Consider the following 27,500-nt stretch of genomic DNA (forward strand, 5'->3'; position numbering starts at 1 on the left):
GGGAAGGAAAAATACCCACCCCCCACCCGCCATTGCACCAACCCTCTACCGGTCAAGCATCTAATTACAATTAAAGATGGCGGCATTGAAAGCCTGTACTGCAGGCTAAGAAAAATCTGTCAAGTCTCTCTCCCAGGAGTCAATGGGTTAAAGGGAAAAATGTCTTTTGGACGTAGATATTGTTAACCTATTCACCCTAAACCGATCCCCATTGACGATTAAAATCGCCTGGCATTGAACAGAGTAAGATTGATAAGTGTCAGTCTGAGGAGGCAAAGGATCATCAAAGTCTCATTTTAGACAAACCAAAACTTTTATTGCCAATTACTGAATCCTTTCAGTCCTGAGGTGCCCCCATCGATGAGTAAAATCACCTGGTGTTAGACGGTAAAATATGCATGTGTCACTCTTGGGAGTGAAGCGGTTAAAATAGGTTATCTGGCCCCATTTGTTCAAACGATGGATAGCGCTATTCGCGGGATAAATCACTATCCATTGGATAACTCAATTAGTTTTGCTAGTGTTCATCCGCTGGATAGTATTTTATCCAGTAGATACAATGTAGCGCTATCCATCGTTTGAACAACTGGGGCCTGGTGCTTAACGAAAGTGTGTTCAAATTCTTTTTCATTTTGGCCAATAATTATGTGTATTATTTTGTTCAAAGAACAAAGTATAGGAATCTGCTCTGACTTTGGAATATATATATTTTTTTGGGGGGGGGGGGGGGGAGTTGTCTGTGGGCGTGTAAGACTTCTTCTCAGAGAAGGCAGCCCAAGTAAGAATTGAACTCGGCATCTCCCTATTAAGAGGCAGTCACAGTGCACGGAAGACTACTTGTACATGACAGATTAACGGGGAGATGTGCATTTAAAAGAATTGTGTGCATGACCGGAACAAGTTTTTGTGTTTTTGTGTTTTTGTTGCACACGATGCAGTATCCAGTTATTGTATGACTCGGTAACACATCTTAGCGGGCTAATTACATAATTATTTTTATAATTCTCCTGGGACTGTTAAAAGTACTAAATAAATTTTAAAACTGTTGTAGAGACCTGTAAAGCATCTGTTTGCTGTTTACAAACAGCAACACAGACAGAAGCCACAAAAGATATTTATTTCTATGATATGATAATTGTTTTTATGACAGCATAAAAATTTCATGAGCAAAGCAGCCTATTAAATCACTGGTAAAATGTCACGTGCATTAGCTTTAAAGACTGATAAAACACTCATTAGATTTCTTTATATAAAGTGTACTTGTCTAATAAGGAACACAGCTATAGCTTGGTTTTCTAGTACCGGTACCGTAAACACCCGCAGATAACTTGCACCCTGAATTTACCAGCTAAAATTTTGAAAATTTTTTTTAAGAAATCAAAAGAAATCCAAAGCTGACTCTTTAGAAGTCTTCATTCACTGTTCATCAAACGTAAACTCACTATTAACATTGAAGCGGAAAATACTTCAAAGTCTTACCCACAATTTTAGCACTTTAAATATAATAAACATTGTGTCTTCTAACGTTGACACATCTTTTTCTGGTATTTGTCGACAGGAAGGTCAACACAGTTTTTGGAAAAAGTTGTTTTTTGCATTAAAACAAGAACATGAGCGAAACGTTTGTAGCTTAACAGCCAGGCATTAGATCGGACACTGGACACTGGAAGCTTCCATTTTCAAATGTTCCTGCAGATAAGCCACACCCCCGATTTCTAGCGACGATTTTTTGGGAAAAAGATGCGGCTTATCTGCTGGTGTTTACGGTATGCTAATTTTCTTCTCTGACAATAATTTGAACCTTTCAACAGACTCTAGAGGGACAAACTTTTTGGAGAATGTTTTTTGATCTGGTCAATAAGCTTGCAGGTTGTGTTTTATTGAGTCTAAAACCACTCGGCTTCGCCTCATGGCTTAAAACCCAATAAAACACCCCTGCTCCTTTACCAAGTCATTGACTCCCAGGAGTGAGACTCTGTATATTTCACTCTGTCTAACACCAGACAATCTTACTTGGCAGTTCAGGTGTCAATTAGTTTACAACCACTATATCCACTTTTGAGTGAATAATTTATAGAGGTTGTTTAACAGTACATCTGCAACAATACCTTGCCCTCAGTGACCAGAATTTCTCAACGTCCTGTTCAATCACTTCTTTCCAGAAATTGAAGCGGTGTCCAGACAAGTTGCAAAGCAATATAAAAGCTATGACTTTCAAACCGTGGTACCTATGGATAGGTTTGCTAGCAGACCATTCTAAGTCAGTCAAGCTGCTCCCTTTAGCCACGCAAGGCACTCTTTAGTCACGCTCTCTCCCCATTCTCCCCTCTGCTCTTCAGCTCGCTTGCATGACTAAATTTGGCAGCTCGACTGACTTAAAAGGAACTGCTAGCTACTGCTAGCAGTCTAGGAGCAAAACTGTTGAGTCATACATGCTAATTTATTTTTAATTTGTTAAATTTAAGGCTGCTCATCCCACCCGTGCAATTTTCCTTTTGTGGGGGTTGCGTGAATTTCCACGCTTGACAGTTTTGTACATGTTCTTCTTCTATCACCAAGAAGTGTTTCAACCTCTTTTGTACTACACAAGTGAAATGGTTGACATCGAAGAAGATTTTATTAAGGTGAGAGATTCTATGCAGAAGTTGTATTAAAATAAGAGCAGCTGCAATGTTCTCTACGATGCATTTCTGTGTTGTCGGACTAAGGCTGCATGTGTCAAGTCTCATCATAGTTGGGACAAGTTTGTGGATGTTGGTTGGTGTTGGGAGTGGTGTGCAAACGATACAATAAATCTCTTAACAACACAAGGGTCTTGTGTAACTCTACTGTGATTTACAGTTAAGTTTTGTATTGCCCTCTTGATTGCTCTTGATTGATTTTTTGCAGCAACTCAGTTCAAATTTCTACACCAATGAATCTTTGATTCAATCTTGGATCTTCTTAGTCACCACGCTCCAAGGCCTCCAACAATAATAATGTTGGAATAACCTCCACTTTGTGCATTTCCCAAATTGGCATCATTTCAAATTTCACTGGCTGATATAAAAAATCTTGTCTTCTTTTTCCATAACCCCATTATTTCCAGGAATAGCCCACTTTCGATATATTAAAATTCAGTCCTAAACAAAAGACATCATCTCGAGGCTCTGGGGAATAAACTCATACAAATCCTTATATTTATTCCCCAGAGCCTCAAGATGATGCCTTTTGTTTAGGACTGAATTTTAATACATAGAAAGTGGTCTATTGCTATGCCAATCAAGAGGCAGTGTTTTCTTTCTCTATAATCCAGTAGCAGATCTGGTCTTCTTGCTCTGATATTCTCATCATATTGCAATCTCATCCCCAGAGTCCGCTTTTCTTTTGGTCATCACCAAGAACACGGATTCTGGCCACTTCCAATTTATGCGCAGTCGTAGTGAAGGTCCATTTTTGTAACCGTTGACAACCACTGTTGTTTCAAATTTCCGAGCGTGCATAGACGTGCTGGAAGTCTGTGATGGAAGTGGCCAGAGACCGTGTTCTTGTTGCTGACCAGAAGAAAAGCGGACTCTGGGGATGAAATTGATCACATTGCGTAGCCTTGAAACATTTCTCAGATCTCTCCATCCCAAACTTGCTTCATCCTTTCCATTGTACAGTGTGTGCAATATTGGGAGTTGTACTTTTCTGTCTATTATCCCATCCTGCCAAGCAGAGCCTTTCTTCAGTCGCTCTCTGGTGAGTTTTAGAGAGGCTCTGCTCGCAGGGTGCTATTATCCCTACTTGTCTTGCTCTATTTAAAAATTCTTCTTTACGTCCATTTTCCTCACTTCTTATGCAATCCTTGCATCCAATGTTATTATTTACAAATTTTGTAAATATTACAGTTAATAATGTGGGTGACAAATTATTATTCCTTAATTTTGGCACAAAATTTCAGCATTAATAAAAAAATAATTTCACATGTGAAATTACAATGTTGCCATGGCAACTTTCCTACAGTGCCAAAATGGCGTCCAGGTTTGAAAATTCAGGGGTAATTAATTTTGTAACCCATAATTTCCCTCACCTGAAGGCTCTGGAAATTAGTTGATTTTGGACAAAAAGCGAGTGAAATTATCACCTAATTTCACTTATTACCATTTGATTAGTCATGTGAATTACATGGCAAGTTTACGTAGCAAGTTTCTTGTTAAAAGTAAATTGTTTTTAAGTTCTAATAATATCATTGGTGGTTTTTCAGGTCACCCTTCCTTCAGAGGAGTATTTACGGTTTTCTTTACGTCTTCTTCTGGTTCCTTATTACCTGATTGCCAGGTTTACAATGAAGTGCATTTATCGGAATTATTGGGTTGGTCTGATTATTCTAATTTACTGTGCCCTTATGACATTGGTGGAGGTCTCCAGTCTAAAGTGGCTTCTGCTTACAGGAGGATGGAGGTGAGTCAAGATCTATGTCCTGTTTCTTCAAAAACAGGGAAAAGATCATTTTCATGTGATGTCATTAAATTCTAAAATGACACCTGGAGATATTTTTACCTGCACAACCTTCAATATAATTTAGTGAGATTTAAATCTTTTCACATAATTAGGTCTTAGAGCTGTAGCGTCTTTGTTTTTAAAAATACAGTATTTTTAATTTCCGAATTTCACCTTGTGTGACACCAAAATAGTGGCTGTTTGGTTGGAAACAAACGCCTTTCCTTTTAACTTTCAACAGTTGCAACGTTTCAAGTCTTAAGGCTTGTGTTGATGCAAATGTGTACCAGTAGTTCATGAGTGTACCACACAGACTTGAGACTTTGAGAAGTTGTTTATGTATTTGTTTTTTTTTTACATTTCATTTTCTTGGGCTTTTTCATTGAAATGGTTAAATTACAATTTATTTATTTATTTATTTAATCTGTTTATTTCAGTTCCATTACATTGAGATTTACAGCCTAAAATCAAAATGCAAACTTGGAAACATGCCAGGAAACTAAAGACAGAATGTATCGATATGGTCCAATAATTTTTGTAGTGAAAGTTTGGGAAAAAATAATTTTCTTTTGCTGTGAATGTCATCACATGAGGTATGTTGTTTTTTTGCAGGCAATTACCAACACTTTGCAGCAGCATAGCAGCTACAGCATTCATGAATGGATTTCTTCAGCTTCTCATATGGCAAGTTCTCCCAGTGTTTGTGTGTGACATTGCATTTTACTGGATGTTGTTGACGGCTCCATTTACTGCATGGAACTCCTTCAAGACCCGTTTAACTGAAAGTAGGGCTGGAAACAGTCTGATCGGAGACTTTTTCTCATGGCTTTGGAGAAAAGCCTTGCAGAAGCTACGACACCTAGCAACACCAAGGCAATTTTAATCAGCTAATAAGAATCAATTTCCTAAAACATTTTAAAAGAAAGCTAAATGATAAAAATACATGACATTTTGAGGACTCCATGTCTTCATTATCATGTAAATGTATAGAAGTTTAAAAAGACAAATATCTATATTGACAGAGTTGAAGTTGTTAACCTATTCCAAGGTTGCTGCCTAACAGTCGCCCAGTCACCTGGGGTGCCTTATTTGCGAGCGTGGGCGACCAAATTTCTGAACAAGTAGCCCAAACGGGCGCCCTACTTGATTCATTCTCACTTTCTTGTAAATATGATCCCAGCTGGAATTAATTAATTCTGGGCTCTTGAAAAAATGACTTGGGCTTCTAACTATTAATGTTGGCTGCCCGAAGGGCTCCCGGAAAATTTCCTAAGGCAGCGGCCTTGTATTCACTCCTCAGGTGCCACAGGACACCCCCAGTTGACCAGTAAAGTCGTCTGGTGTTAGACAGAGTAAAATCTGTTGATTAGGTCTCACTCCCAGGTGTCAACGGGGTGACATTTGATGACGATGACATGGAGTTATGAAATTTTATCATTAATCTTTCTTTTAAAAACTTTAATCAGACAGACAGAAAACAGCTGTGGCTTGGATTGCAGTCAAACCACGTCAAGTTCACATCCCTAGATCTTTTAATTAAAATCAAATCAAAATAAGGAACTATTTGTTTGGTAAATCAATTAGTTCAAAGTGTATTTGACAGGTTTTGACCACTCTAATTGGTGTCGTAATGAACATACTACCACAGTTGTATTCCTTAGTGTATTGACTCTTGTAAAGATATATATTTTTGCCCTGGAATGCAAAATGTTTACTTCTAGTTACAATCCTATTTGCTTAAGCTTCCCATTAAATGAGTCGTAGACATTCTCTTAGTGATATAGAAATTTAAACAAAAAAAAGCATTAGGTGCCATCAATCATGGACACATTGGGTGCAAGCCAAAATTTCTGGAAATTTTGGGCTGAAGCCAAATTGAAAGGTCCTTTTGGGTTTGGTCCGACCAAACAGTTGGGACCACCCCTCGAGGTGGTCCGGTCCGACCAAAACGCGCTGTTCCATTTCACTGTGATGTAACCGAAATTTCGGTTGAAACGTAAATGGAACGCTTCGGTCTGGTTGGAAATTGACTTTTGATGAAGTAGGTAGTTTCATTTTTCCTTGGTTAGTTCCACTGGTCTTGGACCTGATGGTAAGGCATAATGGAAAGCACCAATTGTATCCTCAACAACTAGCAGGAATAATTTTGTCATCATTTCTAGGCCTAGAGTTCATCTCAATCAACAGATACTGTAATAGTCATGTTGTTATTTCCAGACTTCAGTAAAATTTGTGCATGGTCACCAATTGTTTTTCTTGCACCTGTCATGGCACCATGACATACAGAACAATCAGTAAAATTTGAATAAAATCTTACATCATCAGCTTGTACTGAATAATTCACTTTTGAGTGTCATTAAAAGTTTCTCTGGTGAGAACATGTTTCTGTCAAGGTTCTGCTGATGGTTTGCTTTATTCCTTTGCCCTACACCCTAAATCTCTTCTCCCCACCCCCCCCCCCCCCCCCCCCCCAAAAAAAAAAAAATGTAGTGTAGACATTTTTGGGAGGGGTGGTGGGTACCAGTTGTGCTTTGAAATTAATTTTTCCCTTTTGGAGTATAAGGCTTGTTTTTGTTATTCTTGGAGAATTGAAATATAATTTTCTTAATAAAGATTACCCGGTACTCATGCAAATGGCAAGGAGTTGTCACATTGTTCATGAACTTCTTCACCTTTCTCATACAAAAAGGAGGATAACAAATAGTGGTCGGTTTTTTTTTTAGGGAGGGGTGTAAGATACCATATTGCTAAACACCAATCCAAAGTGTAGACACAAAAAGAGGGTGGTAGGCAATTTTTCAGAAAAAATCATTAACCTACAAAATAAATAAACACATGAAATTGTGTATTGCTTACTAAGTAGTTTTGAATCCAGAAGCAGTTTAAGTCGTGGGTACTTCTTCTATAAAAGAAATTGTACCAAAAACACTGCAATGAAAAGCTAACTTTAAAGCTGAAATTGTGAGGTAACAAATTTAGAATAATGAGATAAAAATCATCAAAGAGAAAGAATTGTTTACGCAATGCATACAGCTGCTAAAAGTTCCTATGACTATTGACAACAAATGCAGTAAAAGGACGCAGTATCTGATGCATCATAATTTAAAAGCCAACATGTACGTCACTGTTTTTCGGTATTAACCATCTCGCCACCAGTCAATTCGCTCATAAATTGCGTGAATCCCATCTGTTGTTTACATGCACCGTACAAATAGCCCGTCACGCAGGTGTTGAAGAACAACTGTCAGCCTTGAGATATTTCGATTCAGATGCTGATTGATATACGTTCAATATCGTTGACTGGTATCTTGGAGTCCACTTCTTCCCCGCAAATGCGAAAGACAAGATCTGTATTGTACGGCAGTTTTAAAGAAGCGTGGTATGTATTCCACAACCAGCCTGTCCCTCCTCGTTCAACTAGCGAAACATTCACCTGAGGACTATAGCCAAGCAATGCCCACGTCATTCCCACGGTTTTACTTCTTTGATGTGAAAACAAAATCGTCTCGCACTTCTGGCGGTCGATTGAAATCCCAGCGCATTCTTTGAAATCGCCGTACAACTGCTTTCCGCCGTTCAAATGTACAATATCCCATGTCCCAGTGGAAGCAAGTGCAGTTCTGATTTGGTTCAACTGTGTATAGGAGAGCTTTCCCGAAATCCACGAAGGCACAATTGCTTCTTGAAAACTCGCCAAGTACCCGCGACTAAAGCTTCGAACGAATTTGTTATTGTCCTTCGGTGGGACTACCGCGGGATCATTTGAAATCGTGCCATCCAGCTTAACGTTTGTGTTAGTAAATACAACATTACTGTGAAAGAAATTCTGAGGAACATAAATTTCTTGTCTGCTAAGATGATCTCGCAATAAACGAGCTTTAGTTTGGGTTTCAGTTAGAGTATTTTCATGTTCAATGTGGCTGGTTGAAAAAGAGTTGGTCGAGACTTGTCGAGTTTTCGTTTGGATCCATTTTGATTTGTCATCACTACACGCCACTGACCCGCTCCAACATTTCACTTCGATACAAAAAATCCCACCGGAATTCACTACGACTACATCGATTTCTCTTTTTCTTGCTTGATATCTGTCAGGAATCCGCAGGCAACAAAACACGGACGAACTGTCAAGTCCGCTCTTCTCCTGTAATAACGCCGCAAACGATACTTCAGCGTTTCGTCCAGCTTTCACGTGCTCCTCTTCAAGATGTTCCTTAGGGTTTGCTGCCTGGTTGGCCTGCTCTAGGCGCTTAGCCACATCGAACATCTCCTTACAGGAAAATCGCAGCACCAATAAAAGACAGTTAGTTCTCTGTGAAAGGAATCTGTTCGCAGTTGTTTTTAAAAAAAAATTATTTCCAAACATAATGACGCAACGTAATGTTATGATTGACTTGCAAGGTGCTCTGGGACACTCGTACCAGGTTTCTCTCGATCTTCTGCACAAGTTTTTGGGACGGTCTCTATTGGGACGCACACAGGAAGGTACCTTATACACGAATTTTCTTGAATTTCCTAGGGCCGTAGGCCATAACATGCCCGCGGAAATAGAAGATTATTCTTCTCCCTTTTTTGGCAGAAGTTGATTTGCAAATGTTTACAGATTTATCAGTTTAAGTGACTGTTGTTGTTTGTCTCTATGCTGACTCATATGGCACAACTGTGACTCATTCACACCAAAGCTTAGACATGTAAGCTTATGTAAAAAAATGGTTTAAAATATTCTCTTAATGTTAAATCATGTGTACTGAACTTTGACGACTTAAAAGTTAGTACTGATCAACGCATATAAATTAAAACTTACCAGAATCTTATGTAAAAGACAGTCCCCTGTTTGTTTGTTTTTTGGTGTGAATGGGGTATACTTTTTAACACCATGTGATGCCAAGAAATGATGCTTTGGAATGAAATATGTGGGTTAACCTCGGGAAATATAAATTTTGTTTTCTAGTAATTTTTTATCTTCTGATGTCTTCTTATTTCTTCAAAATGTTTTCTCGTTGTTTCAAATTTTAATTTATAATTTCAGAGTTGCAATGTGGTGTGACATGCCAATTTTCATCAAATAACTGACATCATTACTCCAATTGCAGAACTTTACTGGACAGAGTAATGATACTAGAATTGTGCAGAAAATCACAGAAAACTATTGTATAGTAAACAATGATCAGAAGTAGACTGAAGAAAAAAAATTTCCTCCCCCCTCCCCTCATTTGTTGATAGGAGCAATTTTCCTGCTTAGCTGCGATAATCAATAATTCAGTTGAAACTAAATTTGTTTTCAGGCAAATATGGCAGCAAGTAAACCTAAGCTGTACTGTGCCTGGTTCTGCCCATTTGCACACAGGGCATGGATATCCATGTTGACGAAGGGAGTGGAATTTGAATACATAGAACAGGATCCTTACAACAAATCCGTAGAGTGGCTTACCATCAATCCTCGTGGTTTGATCCCTGTAATTTTGCACAATGGCAAATCTATCTACGAGAGTAATGTTTGTATTGAGTACATAGATGAAGCCTGGCCAAGCGGACCAAAATTGCTACCCAAAGATCCTTATGACAGGGCAAAAGCGCGTATGTGGGGGGATTTTGTTGCCAAGAAACTTGTTCCTCCATATTATCAATTCCTCTTGAAGCAGTCTCAAGCAGAGCAAGATGATGCAAGAAATCAGTTGTTAGCCAACCTCCTTGAATTCACACAAGCTATGGATCCAGAGGGTCCATTCTTTCTTGGAAAGGAGTTAGGTTATGTTGATATCATGTATGCTCCTTGGTCCTATAGGAGTTACATCCTGAAACATTATCGGGACTTTGAGGTCCCTCAGACAGAAGACTACAGGAGATTTCATGTGTGGGCGACCGCTGTGAACAGTCATCCTAGTATTAAGGCTGTTGAGCAGGATAAGGAAAGAGTTCTAGCTTTTTCCAAACCTTACGCTGAAGGAAATGCTAAATCTGAGCTTGCTGATGCTATCCGTAAGAAGACCACCATTCCCTGAAACCAGTTATTAATGTTCTAGTAATATCACCTTGTAAGAGGTTTGGCTTCTGAATTATATGATAAGTGTATTAAAATGGCTGGAAGTACACCTGTATGTGTCACTTGTTTCATAACAGTCAATGTCAGTTCTGAAAAAAAAGAGCCAATTTTTAAAGGCATGCCATTGCTATACTGTTCCTGGTAACAGTTTTTATGAAATAAATTAGTTTTAAATTTCGGTTTCAATGATAACAAGCAAAGGAAAGATCCACTCTGCTTAACACATTGTTGCCCAATGATAAAAGGAATTCACATTTTTTTGGTACAGTGAATGTGTTTTGCTGTTTAAATATGAAGTCAAGAGCTTAGTAGCTGTGCAAGATTTACCTGGGTAGGGTAGTCAGTGTTTATTATTCATGAGCAAATATTGGCTCTGCTTGTTGCCAGGCGGTTTTTGACAAAATATGATAAACTAATAATTAGTAGTTTACTTGTAGTTAGAGAGGGAGATGCAGTTAACCTTTTTCATCCTTCTGGCTATACCACAGAGGAATGACCTTGACACTGGGAACTCCATGTCCTACCCTGTGTGAATCGTGTGTGGGTTTGAAGGGTTGAGAGATGGGGCCTGGAGAGTCTAACCATTTGCAGATGTCATTGAAGCCCTTTCTGTTCAGCCAATTTTTTTTCTCTGATGTAAATAGTTTACTACATTTTTTAGATAAAGTATAAAAAGTTGACATGCCAGGGTTGCTCAGGTATGCAGGTCACCCTTTACCTTGGGCAACTTTTCTCCATATAAACAGCCTAAGCCTTAGTAACAAAAATGGAGAATTCAGGATTACCGTAAACGTACATGTATAAGCCGCACCATTTTTCTCAAAATTCAAATTAAAAAACTGGGGGTGTGGCTTATCTATAGAAACATTTGAGGTTGGACTTTTTAAAGGCCGAATTAATATTCATAAAAACAAGATGTCACTGAATAAACATAAAACAAACTGAAAGCATGTTGTTGTTGATCATGGCCTTTTTCATGAGCAGTGGCCCCTTAAAGATCCGACCGTTTGTATCTTGAAGCGTTCATTTGCAATTCTTGTTCTCCAAGACTTCTCTCAAGGGATTAATTTTCACTTTATGCAAAGAACTGAACACCAGCCTACAGGGAATCGTCATTCCTCCACAAAGCTGTTTGCTATGACCCCTGCTGCCAGTCACCTTGACGCATACCTTTCAACCATGTGGGAGAAAATACCAAGATGTATTCTCCAGACTCCTCTCCACATTTTAAAGCTTGGCTACGAAGGCACTCATGCATATTGTTTCACAACCCCCTCTCCAGGGTCTCTCTTCTCTGCCTCCATTGTCTCAACGACAATGCAGGTAGAGCAGAGAGACCCTGGGAACGAGGTTGATCGTTTCAATCGCCTTTGAATTGCAATTTCATGGAACATTTCAAAGTGATAACCTTGAAAATTTCATTGTGATAGCATCTTAAGTGTTTTTTGCATAGTAAACTTACATGGTAAAGGCGTGACAAGTGAAATCTTGCTATCTAAAGACTTAATTGATATGAAAGCTCATACAAAGCACTGTGTTTGTGTTTTGAGACCATACTTGTTTGTCCTTGTTTGTTTACAAAGAGAATATCAAAATTTTTATCTTTTTTTTTTAATTCAAGCCTCCAAATTGGGGGTGCGGTTTATACATACACTTTTACAGTACTATTGGTACATTTTTAGGACATACTGGTATGAATAAGATTGCTTCCTAGGGTTAGATGCAGATTAAAAACCAATGCAACCTTTATAATTTGTATCATTGTAACTGTGATACCACATGTAGCCTTGAAGTCCACAAGGATATGACAAAATCAGCAAATGTTGGAGTGATGTTAAAATTTGCTGGACAAAGCAAAAAGGACACTTGCACTGTCAAAAAAATGCCAGTCCCTTTCTATAATGAGTTAATAATTTATCAGATGGTCCTGATTAAAATTATTATTGAAGAGCCCATATTGCTTTACAAACCCTCACAAGATCACTGGGAATTTACATCATACATAACAACAAACAAAACTGTAAATGCAAATATATGTTTATGCTTTTAAAATTCATCCTTATCCTAAATTCACTAACAAAAACAGCACATTTAGGAGATCTGTAATCTGCAGAACCAAAGACGTCCACTTGTTATACACGTAAGGTCCTTTTGAAGAATTTACAAGTGTTTATGTCCACTCTAGTAAAATAACGATGCATGCGGAGTCTCAAACAACATCCACCCTACTCTACAGCTCTCTTAACTTATGGCATTGGTCCACCCTTTCGTATCGCTTGAGCCACTTGAGAATTACTTGTAGCTTCTGCATATTTCTTGTAGTTGTCCAATAACCTTCCCTCGTCTTGAATTGTGTTTTTCACAGCAGGAACCTTTTTTGTAGATTCCCACCACTTGTGAAATCGCTCAAACTCACCACTTACTGGCAATTCAAAGCCTCTATAGTGTTTTAATATAAAGAACCTTGCTGCATGTGGTGCCAGCATGATGTCAACGAAACCAAACTTGTCACCTTGAAAAAATGGCCCCTCAGGATGCATGGCCTTCGTCAACTCTAACAGGTGAACTGTTAACTGAGTTTTGATTTCTTCTTGCTCTTCCTGGCTTTGTTTCATAAGAAGTGCATAAAAAGGAGGAATGATTTTCTTACTGAGGAAATCCCCCCAAATCCTTGCATGAGCCCTTTCATAAGGATCTGCTGGAAGCAATCTTGGCTCTCCAGGAAATGCCTCGTCAACATATTCAATGCACACTGAACTTTCATAAACTGACTTGTTGTTATGGATAATAACAGGGACCAGTCCACGAGGATTGGCAGCAAGAAACTCTGGAGTTTTATTGTAGGGATTTATTTCTAAGTACTCAAATTTGATGTCTTTTGCCAACAATGCAATCCATGCTCTTTGGGCAAACGGACAAAACCATGCACTGTAAAGTTTGGGAACATCTTCCTGCGACATTCTTTAAATTCCTAAAAGTAGACAGATTGATGTAAGGTTTAACTGTTTCTTTATCTCATTAATTACTTTACAAGTTTGTTTAGAATTTAGAGTACTAAACTACACCCTTGCCCAAACATCAGTGCCAACTTGGTATTTGTAAACCCTACAGTTCCCTCCTGGAAACACTGTTTTCAAAGGCTTTGGGTTACTCAAAATGTGATGTAAAGCTGCTTTGGTGTTTGCCACAAAGTCTGGTGGTTCACAGTGTGGTGATGTTGAAAGATACTGCAGAATAACTTCATCAGGAGCAGCAAGGAAAAATGGAATGTGGCCTGTCATGTCCTGCACATATTCATAAGGAAGTATTCGGAATTCCTTGTAATGAGAGCTGTAAACTTCTGTCATTCTGCAACCTGAAAAGCTTCTAGCATGCCTTATGTATTCATCTGGGCCTTTGTGTTGAAATGTTGCTGGAAATATGTTGCCATCCTGGATTGTGACGCCCACGCCATAAACACGAGGCTTGTGCAAACCTTCATCAATGGTGTCATTAAAACCTGTTATACAAGCTGACATCAAATGAATAGGCACTTGTTGGTTTTGTATGATTTCTAGGATAGAGGTTGTAAGCTTCTCAGAGGTTCGCCGGTCATCCAGGAATCCTCCAAACAGGTTGAGCTCTATCTTACCACTGCCTATTCGGGAACCACACGTCACAGATTCTATCATGTTTTTAATCCCATTTGATGTATCATGGCCATCAAAGTGTCCCAAGCTAGTAACCCCTGATGCCGTGTTTCGAAGTACTACAATGTGACACGTTGTCGCATCATCAGATCCCATCAGGGTCACGTTGCCATCTTCCGGTGTAACACTGGCATATTCTCTTTGCATAACATACAACACGCCCTTCCCAATTGTCTGGATGGGCTTCTTGCAAAATGCATCGGCAAGATCTTTAAAATGAGGATGTTTCTTAGAAAAATCCTCGAATGAAATGAATCGTGAGGTTGCGGGTTTGCCATTCACTACCAAAGGCATGATAAAAGCGATTCTTTCACTGCACACCACAAACTGTGCGACAACTACTAAGCTTCTGCTGCAGCTCAGGTCCACTTCAAAGTGAAGTTAAGTTTGGTGGTCAGATCAGCAAAGAAAATGGTAACATAAACCCGTTCAACGCACTCTGCCGATAAGTTATGACAAACTATGAATAACTATTATAACGTTAGTCTCACCTCTCGGATTTCAACCGATCTCAACGACGATCGCAAACTCTTCACAGGAAACTAGGTCCCACTTCTCCGCGATAACAGATGGTTGGTCCACAGGTACCCCAACCCAAGCCCAGTGTTGGGGAAAGGCAACACGGCCGACAAAAAAAAAAAGAATTTGTATGGGAATCCCTAATGAAAAAATTCTCAATTAAAGAGCCTTACCTCATTGCCATTGTTGGCCGCTTCCTTCCTGTGTGGTTTTTTCCAGATTCAACGTGGTTTGCGCTCGGCCATATTTGTGGACTTTCCCTCACACTGGGTAAAGCGTACATTTTAGTCCCACGAGCTATGGGATAGCTCGTGGGACTAACATGTAAGCCTTGCCACACATTGTACTGGGTTCGCACTGACCTTGGGGGTACCTGCGGTTGGTTTAATGCCATCCCATTGTTTTTCTTGATCAGCAATGTTTCGCCCCGCGCAATATATCGACAGAACTTGTAAAGCCAAGCGTCGAGGTTGGGAGAGGTCTTTCTCCGCGGGGCTTTAAATATAAGGAAGAAGAGCTTTTTGAATGGTCTAAGGGTGCGTTCAATTGACCTTATTCCGGAATAGGAATACATGCAATAGAAGATTCATATCAGAATTGTCTAACACCTGCGAAAATGCTATTTTAAACATATCTTTATTATTCTTGTTGCTTCAAAATGCCAGATACACCGTTTTAAGTCATCACTCCAGGTACTCTCATTACGGAATAGAGTCAATCGAACGCACCCGTTAAACAGCCAAATTCCTGGAAGATGCTTTGTTATCAGAAAGGAAAGGAAAGAAACTTTATTTAAGTGTCCAGTCGTTCTAGTGCTGGAGCACTAATAGACTTGCTCACAAGTCGAGCTTTTGAGCGCGACAGAGAGCGCGAAGCGCGATCGTACGAGCGCGGAGCGAGCGTGCCGGGCCTACCACACCAGACCAGAAATTCAAGCGAACGACTTTGAGAAAGTCTAGAGCACTAATAGACCATTTTACCAGAGTTAGTAAAGTACTAACTCTGGCAACATGTTGTTTGTGATAATAAATGTGATCTGTGCGATGCAGATTACCCTGGGTATATACAGCCCGACACCTTCATCAACGCATTGCTGAACACAAAAATAATATTCGGCATTTGGTCGACATTTTTTGCAAGCTCACGCTTGTAAAGATCTTTTGAAATAATACGAATGTAAGATCTTAAGAAAGTGCCTGAACAAGTTTGATTGCTTAGGGTGCGATTTTTTGGGAAAATCCGAAAAAGGATTATTTTCCTTGACAACGCAAACAAACAAACCCAGAGTTGCGGCAAATTTTAAGAAACTTGACGCTCCGTGAGCGTACACTGGGTTGCCTGTGGTACGAAGTGACTGAGTTGGGTGGTATTAAACTGCAGCGTTTCAGGCAATTTTTTTCAAGTCGGGGGTCATTAAAGCCATTTAAGGGGTCACCCAGAAGTCGTACCAGCAGAGGCCCTTTGGCTCACACGTTCATACGACGAAACAAATCATTTTCTGAGGTTAAAAACCTGGCTACCGGCCTATTAATCATTTGTCAAAAAAAGAAATTCCTGTCCTCTTTAGAAAAAAATAGACACGCATTGCCTACTTGTGAAACTGAAGTAACACAGCGCTTTATTCCATATTGTCAACTGAGCTGCGTTTGTCTTCCAGGAGATTCAAGTTGTCTTTGTGTAATATGTAGGTCTAACAGTACACGATATTGTTTTGGTATTAATTTGTATATTGTAGTGCCATGGTAGAAGCCTTAGATAAATAGCCCCCTAACATGTGGTTACTAGCAAAGTACTGAACCCAGAAAGATTGAAGAAAATAAAAGGGAATCGAGAAACATTGGCTTCTGGGCTTACATGTTGATCATTTTCAAGTTCTCTCACAACTTCTTTCTACCACAAGTTTAAGCACCATTTTACAGTTGTATGCTTATTTACCTGGCCTTTGAATGAAAGTGTCAGGTTAGGATTAGTTTTGGTTATTACAAATGGATATCAAGTAAAGTTATGATCCTCGCAGTTATGAAAGCCATTTTACCAATAGCCCTTTTCACGGTTAGTTTTTCTGATTTGCATTACAATGTAATCTAACGTGAATGCGAGGCATTTTCGCGTTTGAATTACAATAGCCCGAAATTGCCTCACACACATGCTAGATTAAATTGTACTGCAAATGAGAAAACCTAACCGTGAAAAGGGATATTGCTTAGAGAGAAGCCTGAAAAAATTCAGGACTTCAACGGGGTTTGAAACAGTGACCTTGCGATACCAGTGCGACGCTCTAACCAACTAAGCTATGAAGCCACTGGCAAGGTTTTTTTTTCCCATAACCTTTATTGATCATACTGTAATCACTGGCAGGGTTGCTTCTGTATGAAAACAATGAGCTGTGTTCAATACCTGCCCAAAAGAAAAGATATTTGGAAAACAGTTTTCGTAAAACGGCAGGTTGTGTGAGAATTATCCTATTCCAACTAGTCTCTTTTGAGATGTTTCTTGATACCTACAGCTAATAGGGTCAATAGCTGACATCAGAAGTTTATGACCTTGGAGGGTTTAACTCTGGTTCACAGCTAGGGTTTTTTTTTTTACAGCGCGTAGTGAATTTTCCCGCGCGTGCAGCCGCGATCTCATTTTTATCCATGTTTGGGCATAAAATTGATGTCCTCAAATCCCCAGCTTTGTTCCAAGGAAGAGTTGAAAGTTACACGATTCAAGGACATGGGCTTCCGCTGATATCAAGCGAGTTTCTTGGCAAAACGAAAATTTTAGTTCGACGTCTGTCGTAAACAATTTATACTTTAAGTTTCGAACGGTTTATTAGTGCTGGGGATGTAATAGTGAGTATCGTTGGGGTGTTTGTAAATCGGTGCGTTGGACAAAGTTTTGTTTCCGACCAGTCAAAAATACTGAAAAAATGATACCCAGTGGAAAATTTGATGTGATGTAAGGTGAGCGATGAGATACGTGATCGATTCACAGTTTAATTCCGAGACGACCGGCCAAAGGATACCTAGGTTCATGCACAACAACGGATTAGACACTGGACAAAAGCCATTACGACAGTACTTTAATATCTCAGCCCTCACTCTTGTCTTTACAGACCTCACATTGTTATATATCCGCCTTTTTTAAACCATGGCCTTAGCCAACAAACATAGTTAAAACTTAAAATAAAGCCAAAACGACTCATTTACAATAACGCAAAGCAGAGCTGTTACCCTCCTGCATGTTTTGACAGTCAATGCATGTAAAATAAGAAGCTCAAGAACGTGGCAATCACTTCTAAAATGGAATGCCATAACAGCTCTATTATAATCAACAGAATAAATATACACTATTGAAAACGAAAATGATTTAAAAGGTCCAGAGAAATTGGCTCACGGAATGACACTTATGTTGGCCTATTGTAAGACCAAGCAGCAGCTTGCTGTATTTGGCCCTGCACAGCATTGGTAGCCTGAGGCTGATAAGCTTGGTAGGAAGCCTGCGGATAAGCTGGTGCCTGTTGTGTGTACTGCTGCTGCTGCTGCCCTGGCTGCATCAGTGGTTGGGGTGGATTTGGTTGTGAAGGTGGTGGACCTGGAGGGGGTGGGGGTGGTGGCTGTTGAGAATAAGAACTATAGTTGTTGTACCCTCCTCCACCAATCATGTTGCTTTGTTGACTCCATGAGCCATTCTGCTGTGAGTGATTCCTGCCTCCATACCCTCCCTTGTCACCGTGACCTCTATTTGAGTGACCACCTCTCCCAGAACCGCCACGTCCAGAAAAGCTCGAAGGACCTCCAGAACGGTTTCCCCCTCCACTGCGCGAATCGCCGCGTGAATCTCCATAACTACTTCTGTTAAAGGAACCACCACCACTGGACGACTGAGCGTTTTTATCACGGTAACGGTTGCGCCCTGAAAAAACCAAAACAAAACAAAACAAAACGGGACATTAGATCCTTCACAACGTCCACATTTTAAATCTATACAACTTGTCTTACATTTAACCACGAACTTGTCCAATACAAGTTCTTTTGACACTATTGTAAAACGAGTATTAATGACTGCCTGTCAAACAAAATTAATAGTACAATACATTGAACACGTATACGGATCTGGAAACAACTGTATAAGGGTGATAATTAAAGTGGGTAACAATATTATTAGCTCTCTTTAGAAACTTTCATTGGTTTGTATCAGTCATTTTTTCCCCAACACTTTTAACATAAATGATAATCCCAGTAACTAACAAGCAGGCTCATTTCCTATCATTTCAGATCAGGTTTTACAAAATTATGACACGAGCAAAGATTACCCTATAACAAGGGCCAATTCAAGCCTTTAACTTTCCATACTGACTATATAGCACTGGAAGTAACCTTTGGTATTAGCCACACCCCTTCTCACCTCTTCCAAACATTCCCTTGGCTTGCTCAGCTAGAGACATAAGCTTTGGATTCACATGCTGGTTGGCCTCCTTCAATATTGAAATCAAGTCTTTGGCTTGCTTGGCATTGCCAGTGGTAAAGAAGGTGTAAGAGGTTCCAGTTCGATCTGAGCGTGCTGTTCGGCCAATACGATGGACATAGTCTTCAGAACAACTTGGGAAGTCAAAGTTGATCACAAATTTGATATCGGAGATGTCTAAGGTAGGGCAGGAGAGTAGCAACAGGTCACAACATTTACTTGATTTTAGGTCATCAATAAAAAGAGGGCATCACACCAAATGCCAGCTCCCTAAATTACATTTTGTGGAAATGCCAGAAACATTGCCTAAATACTCACATGGGTACAGTATTCCAAATAAAAGTGCAATGCTTTCCTGGATTGGAAGAGTCTTTATTTGCTTTCAACCCTTCAACTCCATTAAGAACAAGCATGACTTGTAGTTGACTTTCCCGATTAAACCTGCCTGTACTCTCAAGTTCACAAACAAGAAGCATGCATCTGCCCCAGAGTGGCATTATTTTAAGGCTGTTTCTACTCTGGGAGCCGGCATGAACAGTGCACCATGGTAACACTTGAAGCAGGAACCACATCATGACTCAGTGCATCCAGATGATTGGGAGGGAAGGAACAGAGTGAGCGAAAGGACTATCCTACCGAAGGTTGTGCACTGAAGCAGTGCATTGTATTACTGCTATGCTAACAGTAATGCAACCTTTGTGGGCCCTTTAGATTCAACACTGCATTTTTTGGAAAACTGTTTTAAAGTTAGCCTTGATACAAGGTTTTTCTTTCAGTCTTTCTTGATAAATTTAACCTTCTGCACTGAACTTCTAAGCCAATGTCCAGTGCTTCTGGCTATTGCAGTTACTTATTCTTGGAAGTTGATGATGGTAAACTAGGAACCTTTTTAAAAATTTTTTTGCCGGTGGAGTTGTGTAAAACGTGCAATCAAGTCAGAGCACTGGACTTTGACTTGAAGTTTGAGGTTGTACAGATGTTTTTGGACAATGCGGAGGAGTCAGAATCTGCCAGGCCCCACAAATGTTGACACTACTGTGGAACCCAACTAAATCTGTACAACCATCAAACAACTCCAATACAAACTCTCCAAATGACTTTATTTAAACATCAGGTTTAATACATGCCTCACATGACAAAGGACTCGGGACTTCCTAATGTAGGAACCCTTTTGCTGTCTTAAGGCTTCTTTGCCTCAACTTAATGTAAAGGAGGCAACTTGAAATAAATTTGCTTCAGGTCCAAGACTAAGGACACTGACTCTCCGCCACTGCCAAGGCTCGTGGCATGCTGAAATCCTCACATTTAAAAGATTGTCAAACTTTGTATATATTATAAACGTAATTTCTCTTATCTCAATGGATGGACAATTTCCTGACATGGAAAAAAAATTTGGCATCCATATGCATGTGCCCATCTGACAGTAGCCCACAAGATTGCAAAGTCACTGGTTGTTTCTCCCAAACTCTGAAATATGTTCAGATAAAACACTTAATGACCAGAACTTAACAAAGGAAGATTAGTGTTAGAACTGCTCCTATCCCTCCAGCACAGCTGACAAACCCAGGTCATGCAGAGTTCCTTCCCATCAAGGGCAACAGTAACCACAGCATAGGTGATGATGCACCCTCCGATTAAAATAAGAAACCTACTATTGGGTTGAAAAGAACAGATGGTAGAGTTAGTATATCATCAAACAAACATTTCAATTTTCAATAAAATGTACCTAATAAATTACTAAAGGTTGTCTGTAGCACTCTTATAAGTAGGGGTTTCGATGGAGTTCTAGCTGGTGGCAGGTTTGAGAAGAGGAACTGACTGAACGAACGAGGGGCCTAGGGATGTCTGCAGGCATGTTATTTTTAAAGCAACACTTCCAATTTCAAAAGCAAAATTGATGATCATGTTTAAACAACTTCATGTTATCACTGTCCAAATGAGTTTTAACTTAAGTCCGAAAGAATCTGCCTTTAATTTTTTCAATTTAACTCACTAATGTGAGTGACGTAGCCAACACAATTTTCCCTTTCGTAAACAAGCAATGCCATTTGGACCAGACTTAAAACAATTTTCACCGTCAAGTTTGTCATTTGCAAAATAATGAGGGAAAAAAAATACTAAATAAAGGACTAGATTAGCAGCATATGTCCCTTAAAATTAAAAAAAAAAATTAGGAAAAAGAAATTGGAAAAAGTTGATCAAACAATGTTGAACTCGGTTCAATGGCTTAAGAGCAAATGCACTTAACGCTACACTATCCAGGGATGGCACTAGGATTTTTCAATCTGGGTCCTGGGACCCGCATGTTCGGCCAAATTGGGGTCCCAAGCATTTTTTGGGGGTCCCAAAATCTTGGTGACCCTTTGCGAGAAAAAAAAAATGTTTTAAATTATGAGAAAAAGGGAGTAACCAACTTAGAATTAATATTGACGCATATGCATAGGAACGGCCGACAAAGGCTTTTTCTAGAGCCGTTACATTCATTCCTGGACAAGAACACTGTTAATGAAAGAGCACCCTTTCCAAGGGTTTACGCATCACTGGTTTCCTCCCTTAGGAGCAATGAACAGTGATGTCTTTTGCTACATTTTTGCATTCAGTGACTTGCAGAGTACATTCTTCTTAGAACTTCAATTATGATTACAGATCGCTCCAACAGTTTTACAAGCAACAGAATATACTGACAAATCAAAGCAAGTTGTGTGAGTTATTTAAGTCAGTGCCTTGCGTCCTGGGACGCATTAAAGTTTCGATCATGCATTTTTTGGATTTTATTTGCGTAAAAATGAACGATTTCTGCGTTAACGCGATCCCTGCTATCGAAACAATGGCTTCACGCTTGCAATTTCAAAGTATTTAAATTCAGCTGATCCTAACAATTTGTTGAAAGCTAACCGAATAAAAAGGCTTGGTTACTAAGAATGGCATAGACCATCAGAAATGGCATCGCTTGTTTAAGCAATGGAAATTAGTGTACCCAACAGACCTAATCGCCTAACTTATTGTTTTACCAAATTCAAATCCCTGGGATTACATTGTAAGGTTCTTTGTTTATAATGTAGCATTCATACTGAAATGATATGAAAATACCTGGAACAAAATGTTTTAGTCCTTAAGTGTCTGAATTGGGTACAACACTGAGTTAGCCGATTAGGTCTATGGTTTTTGTTGACTGTCAGTATCTAATGAAACCACTGACTTTTAAGTTAATACATATAAACAAGCAGTCAGTATCAAATGTCCTACAAAAGGGAATTAAACAGGAAATGAAATGAAAGAAACCATAACAAACCTAATCCCCGAGAAGCAACATCAGTAGCAACAAGGATGGGAGCATTGCCCTTTCTGAATTCTACAAATCAAACAAACAAAATCCAATAATTATTACAAAAGTGTGTGGGGTTGATGGAAAAAGACCATGAAGAGTTATCTTTTCAATGAAGCATTCCCCAACTTCCTTGCAGTGGTATCAAGCCATTCTTTTTCTTGAATGTACAATGCAACTATGTGCAAAATAACTATTGCTGGTTATCAAAAGTGTGAACCAAGAAATAACTTACCATTGAGTACCCAATCTCTCTCTGGCTGAGATTTGTCACCATGAATACACATTGCAGGCCATCTAAAGAAATTAAAGTGACTGACTCAGTGCGCAGTTAAACAAACTGCACCTTTAATTTTATCGACGTGATTATTCAAGAGCATCAGTAACGAGGAATTGTCTCCACAATGAGGTCAGAGATAAAGTCATCAGCTGCTCTTCTGCAACAGAGAAAGAAAACAAAGACAACATACCCATCTCTGCGCATCCTTCTTGTCAGTTCGTCAGCTCTTCTCTTTGTTTCTGTGAAAATGAGTGACTTGTTCTCTGCTTCACCCATGATTTCTTCAAGCAGTTTAATTAGCCTGGCAAAAGTGAACAAATGTGTGTTACATAAAGCAACAAAGGTGGGACACTCACACATTCAAATAGTTCTAATGCTTACTATCTTGAAAAAGGTCAATCACTTTCTTACTGTAATTTATATAATTCTGCTGAACCTCATCTTCAAGCACCAATGGTGTTTTGGCTTCCAGCGCCAAGAGTTGACCCAAAACCACGGATGTCGAAAATCACTTGACGTGTGACATAACCTACCTATCAGCATCTTTGCTTCCCATGGTACAGTCATACTTGGCTGTACCATGCAATTTGGTGCTTAGTTTGGTGCTTAGCGCTTGAAGGTGAGATTCCACAGAATTATAAAAAATAACAGGAAAGGCTTTGATATCTGTTCGCCTGAAATTTTTGGAGACCTCATAAATTGGTGGTCAGCAAACTTACTTGTAATCTTTCTCTGTTTCATCACAAACATCCACTATCTGTAGAATCTTGTGGTTGGCAGTAAGACCTATAGAACCAACTGTGATGTGAACATAATCATTTAGGAAATCAGATGCTAGCCCTTGCACCTCTTTAGGCCACGTTGCACTCCACATGAGCGTCTGCCTATCTGGTCGGATCTGTTCAATGATAGTCCTGATTTGTGGTTCAAAGCCCATGTCTAGCATTCTGTCGGCTTCATCAAGAACCAAGTAAGTGCATCGTCGAAGGTTTGTTTTGCGAGCCTCAAGCATGTCTATCAGCCGCCCTGGTGTAGCTATACAAATTTCCACACCTGCAACCAACAATCATCATTTTACATCAGGCTGTAATCATCAAAACATCACTCTCATTAAGCCGATCAGTACCAACCAATCACAAGGCTGCTGCCTCAGAAAATTTTAAAGGGGCCCTCAGAGCTAAACGCTGAGAACTTAGGAGCCCAACATATGAAGTGAAAGGTGTTGCTGTGAAAAATTAAGGAGCCCAAAGCTATTCTTTGGGAGCCCCAGGCTACCAGGCTCCTGTTAGGCAACAGCCTTGAATCACACTTCTACTTTGTTGCTAGTTTGTTTATGCATACACCTCTATTGCAAGTGCCACATTTACAAAGGGAAACGGGACTTTGCCTTGTTCCTTTCTAATGCCTAGCCATTAGATTAGCCACTCTCAACAAACTGACCCTTTATTCAGAGACGACCCTGAAGACTCAAACGAAAGACTAAAACCACACAATCCTTACCCCTTTCCAGTTCTCGAATTTGAGGTCCTTTTGGGGCTCCGCCATAAATGCATGAGCTTCTCACTTTAGAATTCCTTCCATACTGAGAGGATACTGCCTGCACTTGCTGGGCCAATTCTCTTGTTGGACAAAGGCAAAGTGCCTAAAACAAAACAAGGCCAAGTAAGTCTTGCTTTGAACAAGAAAATTATTCTTAAATGACAATGCTCCCTCTGGGTTTTCTGCCCTTCATATTATTAACAGACTTCCACAAAACAACGCACTAATGGTCCAATACTTATATGGCAATAAATGGTCGAATGATAGGTGTCTTGTGTTATGCAAAAGAAACCATCAGAGACTTACAATGGGACCATCTCCAGGTTGAAGAAGTGGTTGGTTGTTGATGTGCACAATGGCAGGAAGAATGAACTGCAAAAGGACAAAAAGAAAGGCAACAATAGACACAAATTCCTATGTAACCTGCAAGCTTAATTAAGGTTCATTTAATAGTATTACTTAACAAGCGGACCAATAATAATAATAATAATAATAATAATAATAATAATAATAATAATGATAATAATAATAAAAAATCCTTAATGGATAGAATTAATAGTACACGAGATAGCTAGAATCAATAGCAAAGGAGATGCAAAAGACAGTATTGAGGAAAAGTGAATCCCTTATTAGAAAAATGTTATCTGGACTGTTGACATGATGTGTCTATTATTTAGCTAACAAATTTTGGTAGTTAAAGTCTCCCCACACTCTCTTGGCAACACACAAGTTTTAAGGAAACATCAGTTTAATTAAGTAGTAAAGGTTTGAAATTATTTAAACAAGATCGTAAAAGATTTGTTTTGAACGGAAAAATTTGTGGCATCACAAAATAAACACATTCGCATCTTGTTACTTCTTCAGCATTGAATTGTGTCACACGATAAACTCTTTCTTAAAATTGAAAAGGATGTGTTAAAGTGAGAAATTCGTTCTCATTTACTTTTAATTCGGTGACAAGTTGTGACAAGGTCGAAGGGAAAGATTATTATTTTTCATTCAATTTGCTTCGGCTTTCATCGAGCGGTTTTACAAAGACTACGGCAAATAAAGCATCATTTTAAAGATTGAATCAACGAACGAGGCAACACACAGATTTGAAGGAAGTGTTGGTTTAATTATCCTCATTTTAACTTGTTTCAATCTGTCAAATTCTTACCTGAGATTTAAAAATTATCGCATTACCCGCACCTTCCTATTACCTGCAGCAACCCCGGTTTACTGGAAAATTAACGCAATACCCGCGGGTAATCGGCCGGAAATTACGGTAATTAATTTCCATCTGAATTTTTGAACATCTTTCAACAAGTGGGATATGTGGGGGAGACAACTAGGCCTACTACACAGTGATCACTTTTCTTGTATTCTAGATTGTGGATATATTAGTATATTTCAAATTTACTTTATAGGAATGGGACAAAATTGTATAGATGGTTAATTCAAGAACTGCTACTACTACTACTACTACCACCACCACTATGTGGTCCACACAACATCTCCACCCCTGAGAATCAAATCAATAACTTAAAACTGCATGCAACTTACTGAGATAGTTTTTCCTGACCCTGTTTGTGCAATTCCAACAAGATCTCTACCACTCAGTGCCACTGGCCAGCCCTAAAATAATTAAATTTAAGAAGGAAGAAAACACCTTACTTTTACAATAGCAGCTTAAGTATATACTCATCTTAAGTAACAAAGACTGCTTAAAATATTGAACATATTTTAATTTCTCATCACTTGGGACTAGAAAGCCACCTATTCTAACAATCCAGTCAGCAAAAAATCATGGCAAAGGACTTTTTTCAAACCTGTGCTTGAATCACTGTGGGTTGTTGAAATCCTTCTTTCCTAATTGTGTCCATGATGTAACCTGAAAGGTCACACAGTAAAAGTCCGCCTTAGCTATTGTTGTCGTAAAAGATGGTTTTAACAGACATTCAACAGGGTGAAGAGTAAATTTTGAGAGTTTATGAAACTAGCTTAGCTGGGAAAGTGACATGCAGAAAACTTTACTTCATCCCAGATGATTTTATATCTCATGTTGCTGGAAAAGGAAACAAAATTAATTAGGGGACACCTGCATTGCTTTGAAAGGCAGGGCATTTCAGAAAGGATTAGTTGGATCTTAAGGCAGCATCAAATCAAAGTCTCCTTCAAACCATTGAGAACTGTGAACAGTTTGTTCCCGCGACCGAAAGCCCAAGAAAAGGTTGACTAGCCACAATCTGGCACAGTGTACAAAATCAGTTGCAACAATTGCAGTTGCGTATACTATGGTCAAACCGAACGATCACTCAAAACTCGCATTACAGAACACAAAAGGGCTGTTGCTATGTTTGACCATCACTCCAAGATTGCCTGCCATGTCCACGAAAACAACCACAAAATGGATTTTGGTAGTGTCAGAGTAGTTGGACACGAGGCTATGTTATTTGAATCACGTGTGCTACTGTCATATTGCAACTGAGGAAGGCTTAAGCACCAGCCGAAACGTCTTGCACGAAACATTAAAAAAACTAGTCAGTGTCAAACCATTATCTTACAATAATCTAAGTTGCCAAGCATAAATTTGGAAACACCTTAGTTTTATTGGGCAAAAAAGGATTTAATTGTTTCCAACAATCTAAACCTTTGTGAGCATTTACAAAACCCAAACAGTTCAGCTGGCAAGGAAAATAGAGTTAACACCCCAGAAATTGGACAACTTACTTGGAAAACCTGCTTCCTCAAAAGCAAGCACCGGTTTGGGAACATTTCTGCCACTGACCGACAGTTCAGAACGGTGTCTGTATCCTTCAACTTCATGCTAAGATAAAAATAAAATAAGAACTTTAATTTTTTTTTAGGCTATAAAGTGCAAGCTCTTTGCATTGAAACACCTTAAACAAAAACATTTAAAGTGGTACTATGATCAAAAAATCACTTTCTTTTTTTCCTTCAGATTTTGAAAGTGATTTTTATCCAAAGACTGTTTACTTTGAATTTCATGGTCTGCCATTACTCACAGTCAAAACTGACCGACAGGACCTCATAGGGTTGGATTTCGGGAGAAGTGATGTAATTTACTCAATAGCTTAAAATTTCAGCGTGTAAACGCAGTTTATTATGTATGCAAAACACAAGTTAAACAATGTAAAAGCCCAAAACTCTTGCATATTAATTCAGTCACATACAAACACAATGCATTCT

At 39.2% G+C, this 27,500-nt stretch overlaps 6 protein-coding genes across 8 annotated transcripts in view; 2 read left to right on the top strand and 4 right to left on the bottom strand.

Annotated features, from left to right (window-relative positions):
• The window catches only part of LOC138059909 (bifunctional apoptosis regulator-like), a 13,361-nt gene extending 6,505 nt beyond the window's left edge, over window positions 1-6,856 (top strand). For both annotated transcript variants that reach the window (XM_068905565.1, XM_068905566.1), the window contains exons 5-7: window positions 2,466-2,624; window positions 4,229-4,425; window positions 5,077-6,856. In XM_068905565.1, the coding sequence (XP_068761666.1) occupies window positions 2,466-2,624; window positions 4,229-4,425; window positions 5,077-5,347 (627 nt within the window). In that variant the 3' untranslated portion in view covers window positions 5,348-6,856. The remainder of the gene's footprint in view (window positions 1-2,465; window positions 2,625-4,228; window positions 4,426-5,076) is intronic.
• Window positions 5,908-8,910, bottom strand: LOC138059911 (uncharacterized). The gene has a single exon (XM_068905567.1). It carries the CDS (start codon window positions 8,825-8,827, stop codon window positions 7,730-7,732), a length of 1,098 nt encoding a protein of 365 aa, XP_068761668.1. The 5' UTR covers window positions 8,828-8,910; the 3' UTR covers window positions 5,908-7,729.
• Window positions 8,857-11,451, top strand: LOC138059914 (uncharacterized). Of its 2 annotated transcripts, none has more exons than XM_068905571.1 (2): window positions 8,857-8,946; window positions 9,747-11,451. In XM_068905571.1, exon 2 carries the CDS (start codon window positions 9,753-9,755, stop codon window positions 10,461-10,463), a length of 711 nt encoding a protein of 236 aa, XP_068761672.1. In that variant the 5' UTR covers window positions 8,857-8,946; window positions 9,747-9,752; the 3' UTR covers window positions 10,464-11,451. The 2 variants fall into 2 exon arrangements, with proteins under 2 accessions (XP_068761672.1, XP_068761673.1); XM_068905572.1 differs by having other exon boundaries at window positions 8,901-9,152.
• Window positions 11,452-12,099: 648 nt separating this feature from the next.
• LOC138059913 (uncharacterized) lies at window positions 12,100-14,740 on the bottom strand. Its single transcript, XM_068905570.1, has 2 exons — window positions 14,685-14,740; window positions 12,100-13,475 (listed from the first exon to the last, which is right to left on the bottom strand). The coding sequence occupies exon 2, from the start codon at window positions 13,462-13,464 to the stop codon at window positions 12,751-12,753; it is 714 nt and encodes a 237-aa protein (XP_068761671.1). The 5' UTR covers window positions 13,465-13,475; window positions 14,685-14,740; the 3' UTR covers window positions 12,100-12,750.
• On the bottom strand, window positions 12,528-14,674 carry LOC138059912 (protein N-terminal asparagine amidohydrolase-like). Its single transcript, XM_068905568.1, has one exon. The coding sequence runs from the start codon at window positions 14,485-14,487 to the stop codon at window positions 13,564-13,566; it is 924 nt and encodes a 307-aa protein (XP_068761669.1). The 5' UTR covers window positions 14,488-14,674; the 3' UTR covers window positions 12,528-13,563.
• A 3,022-nt stretch (window positions 14,741-17,762) lies between the features above and the next one.
• The window catches only part of LOC138059915 (uncharacterized), a 16,375-nt gene continuing 6,637 nt past the window's right edge, over window positions 17,763-27,500 (bottom strand). The window contains exons 3-13 of the mRNA XM_068905573.1: window positions 27,021-27,117; window positions 26,120-26,181; window positions 25,854-25,925; window positions 24,615-24,680; window positions 24,270-24,411; window positions 23,489-23,822; window positions 22,960-23,070; window positions 22,725-22,786; window positions 22,457-22,516; window positions 19,105-19,341; window positions 17,763-18,612 (exon numbers count right to left, since the gene is read on the bottom strand). Of these exons, the coding sequence (XP_068761674.1) occupies window positions 18,104-18,612; window positions 19,105-19,341; window positions 22,457-22,516; window positions 22,725-22,786; window positions 22,960-23,070; window positions 23,489-23,822; window positions 24,270-24,411; window positions 24,615-24,680; window positions 25,854-25,925; window positions 26,120-26,181; window positions 27,021-27,117 (1,752 nt within the window). The 3' untranslated portion in view covers window positions 17,763-18,103. The remainder of the gene's footprint in view (window positions 18,613-19,104; window positions 19,342-22,456; window positions 22,517-22,724; window positions 22,787-22,959; window positions 23,071-23,488; window positions 23,823-24,269; window positions 24,412-24,614; window positions 24,681-25,853; window positions 25,926-26,119; window positions 26,182-27,020; window positions 27,118-27,500) is intronic.

Source organism: Montipora capricornis, chromosome 8 (genome assembly GCF_036669925.1).
Source record: "Montipora capricornis isolate CH-2021 chromosome 8, ASM3666992v2, whole genome shotgun sequence".
NCBI classification, from domain to species: Eukaryota; Metazoa; Cnidaria; class Anthozoa; order Scleractinia; family Acroporidae; genus Montipora; species Montipora capricornis.

Coding starts and splice junctions, on each gene's coding strand:
- LOC138059911 (XM_068905567.1), bottom strand. CDS start 8,827: ATGTTTGGAAATAATTTTTTTTTAAAAACAACTGCGAACAGATTCCTT.
- LOC138059914 (XM_068905571.1), top strand. CDS start 9,753: ATGGCAGCAAGTAAACCTAAGCTGTACTGTGCCTGGTTCTGCCCATTT.
- LOC138059913 (XM_068905570.1), bottom strand. CDS start 13,464: ATGTCGCAGGAAGATGTTCCCAAACTTTACAGTGCATGGTTTTGTCCG.
- LOC138059912 (XM_068905568.1), bottom strand. CDS start 14,487: ATGCCTTTGGTAGTGAATGGCAAACCCGCAACCTCACGATTCATTTCA.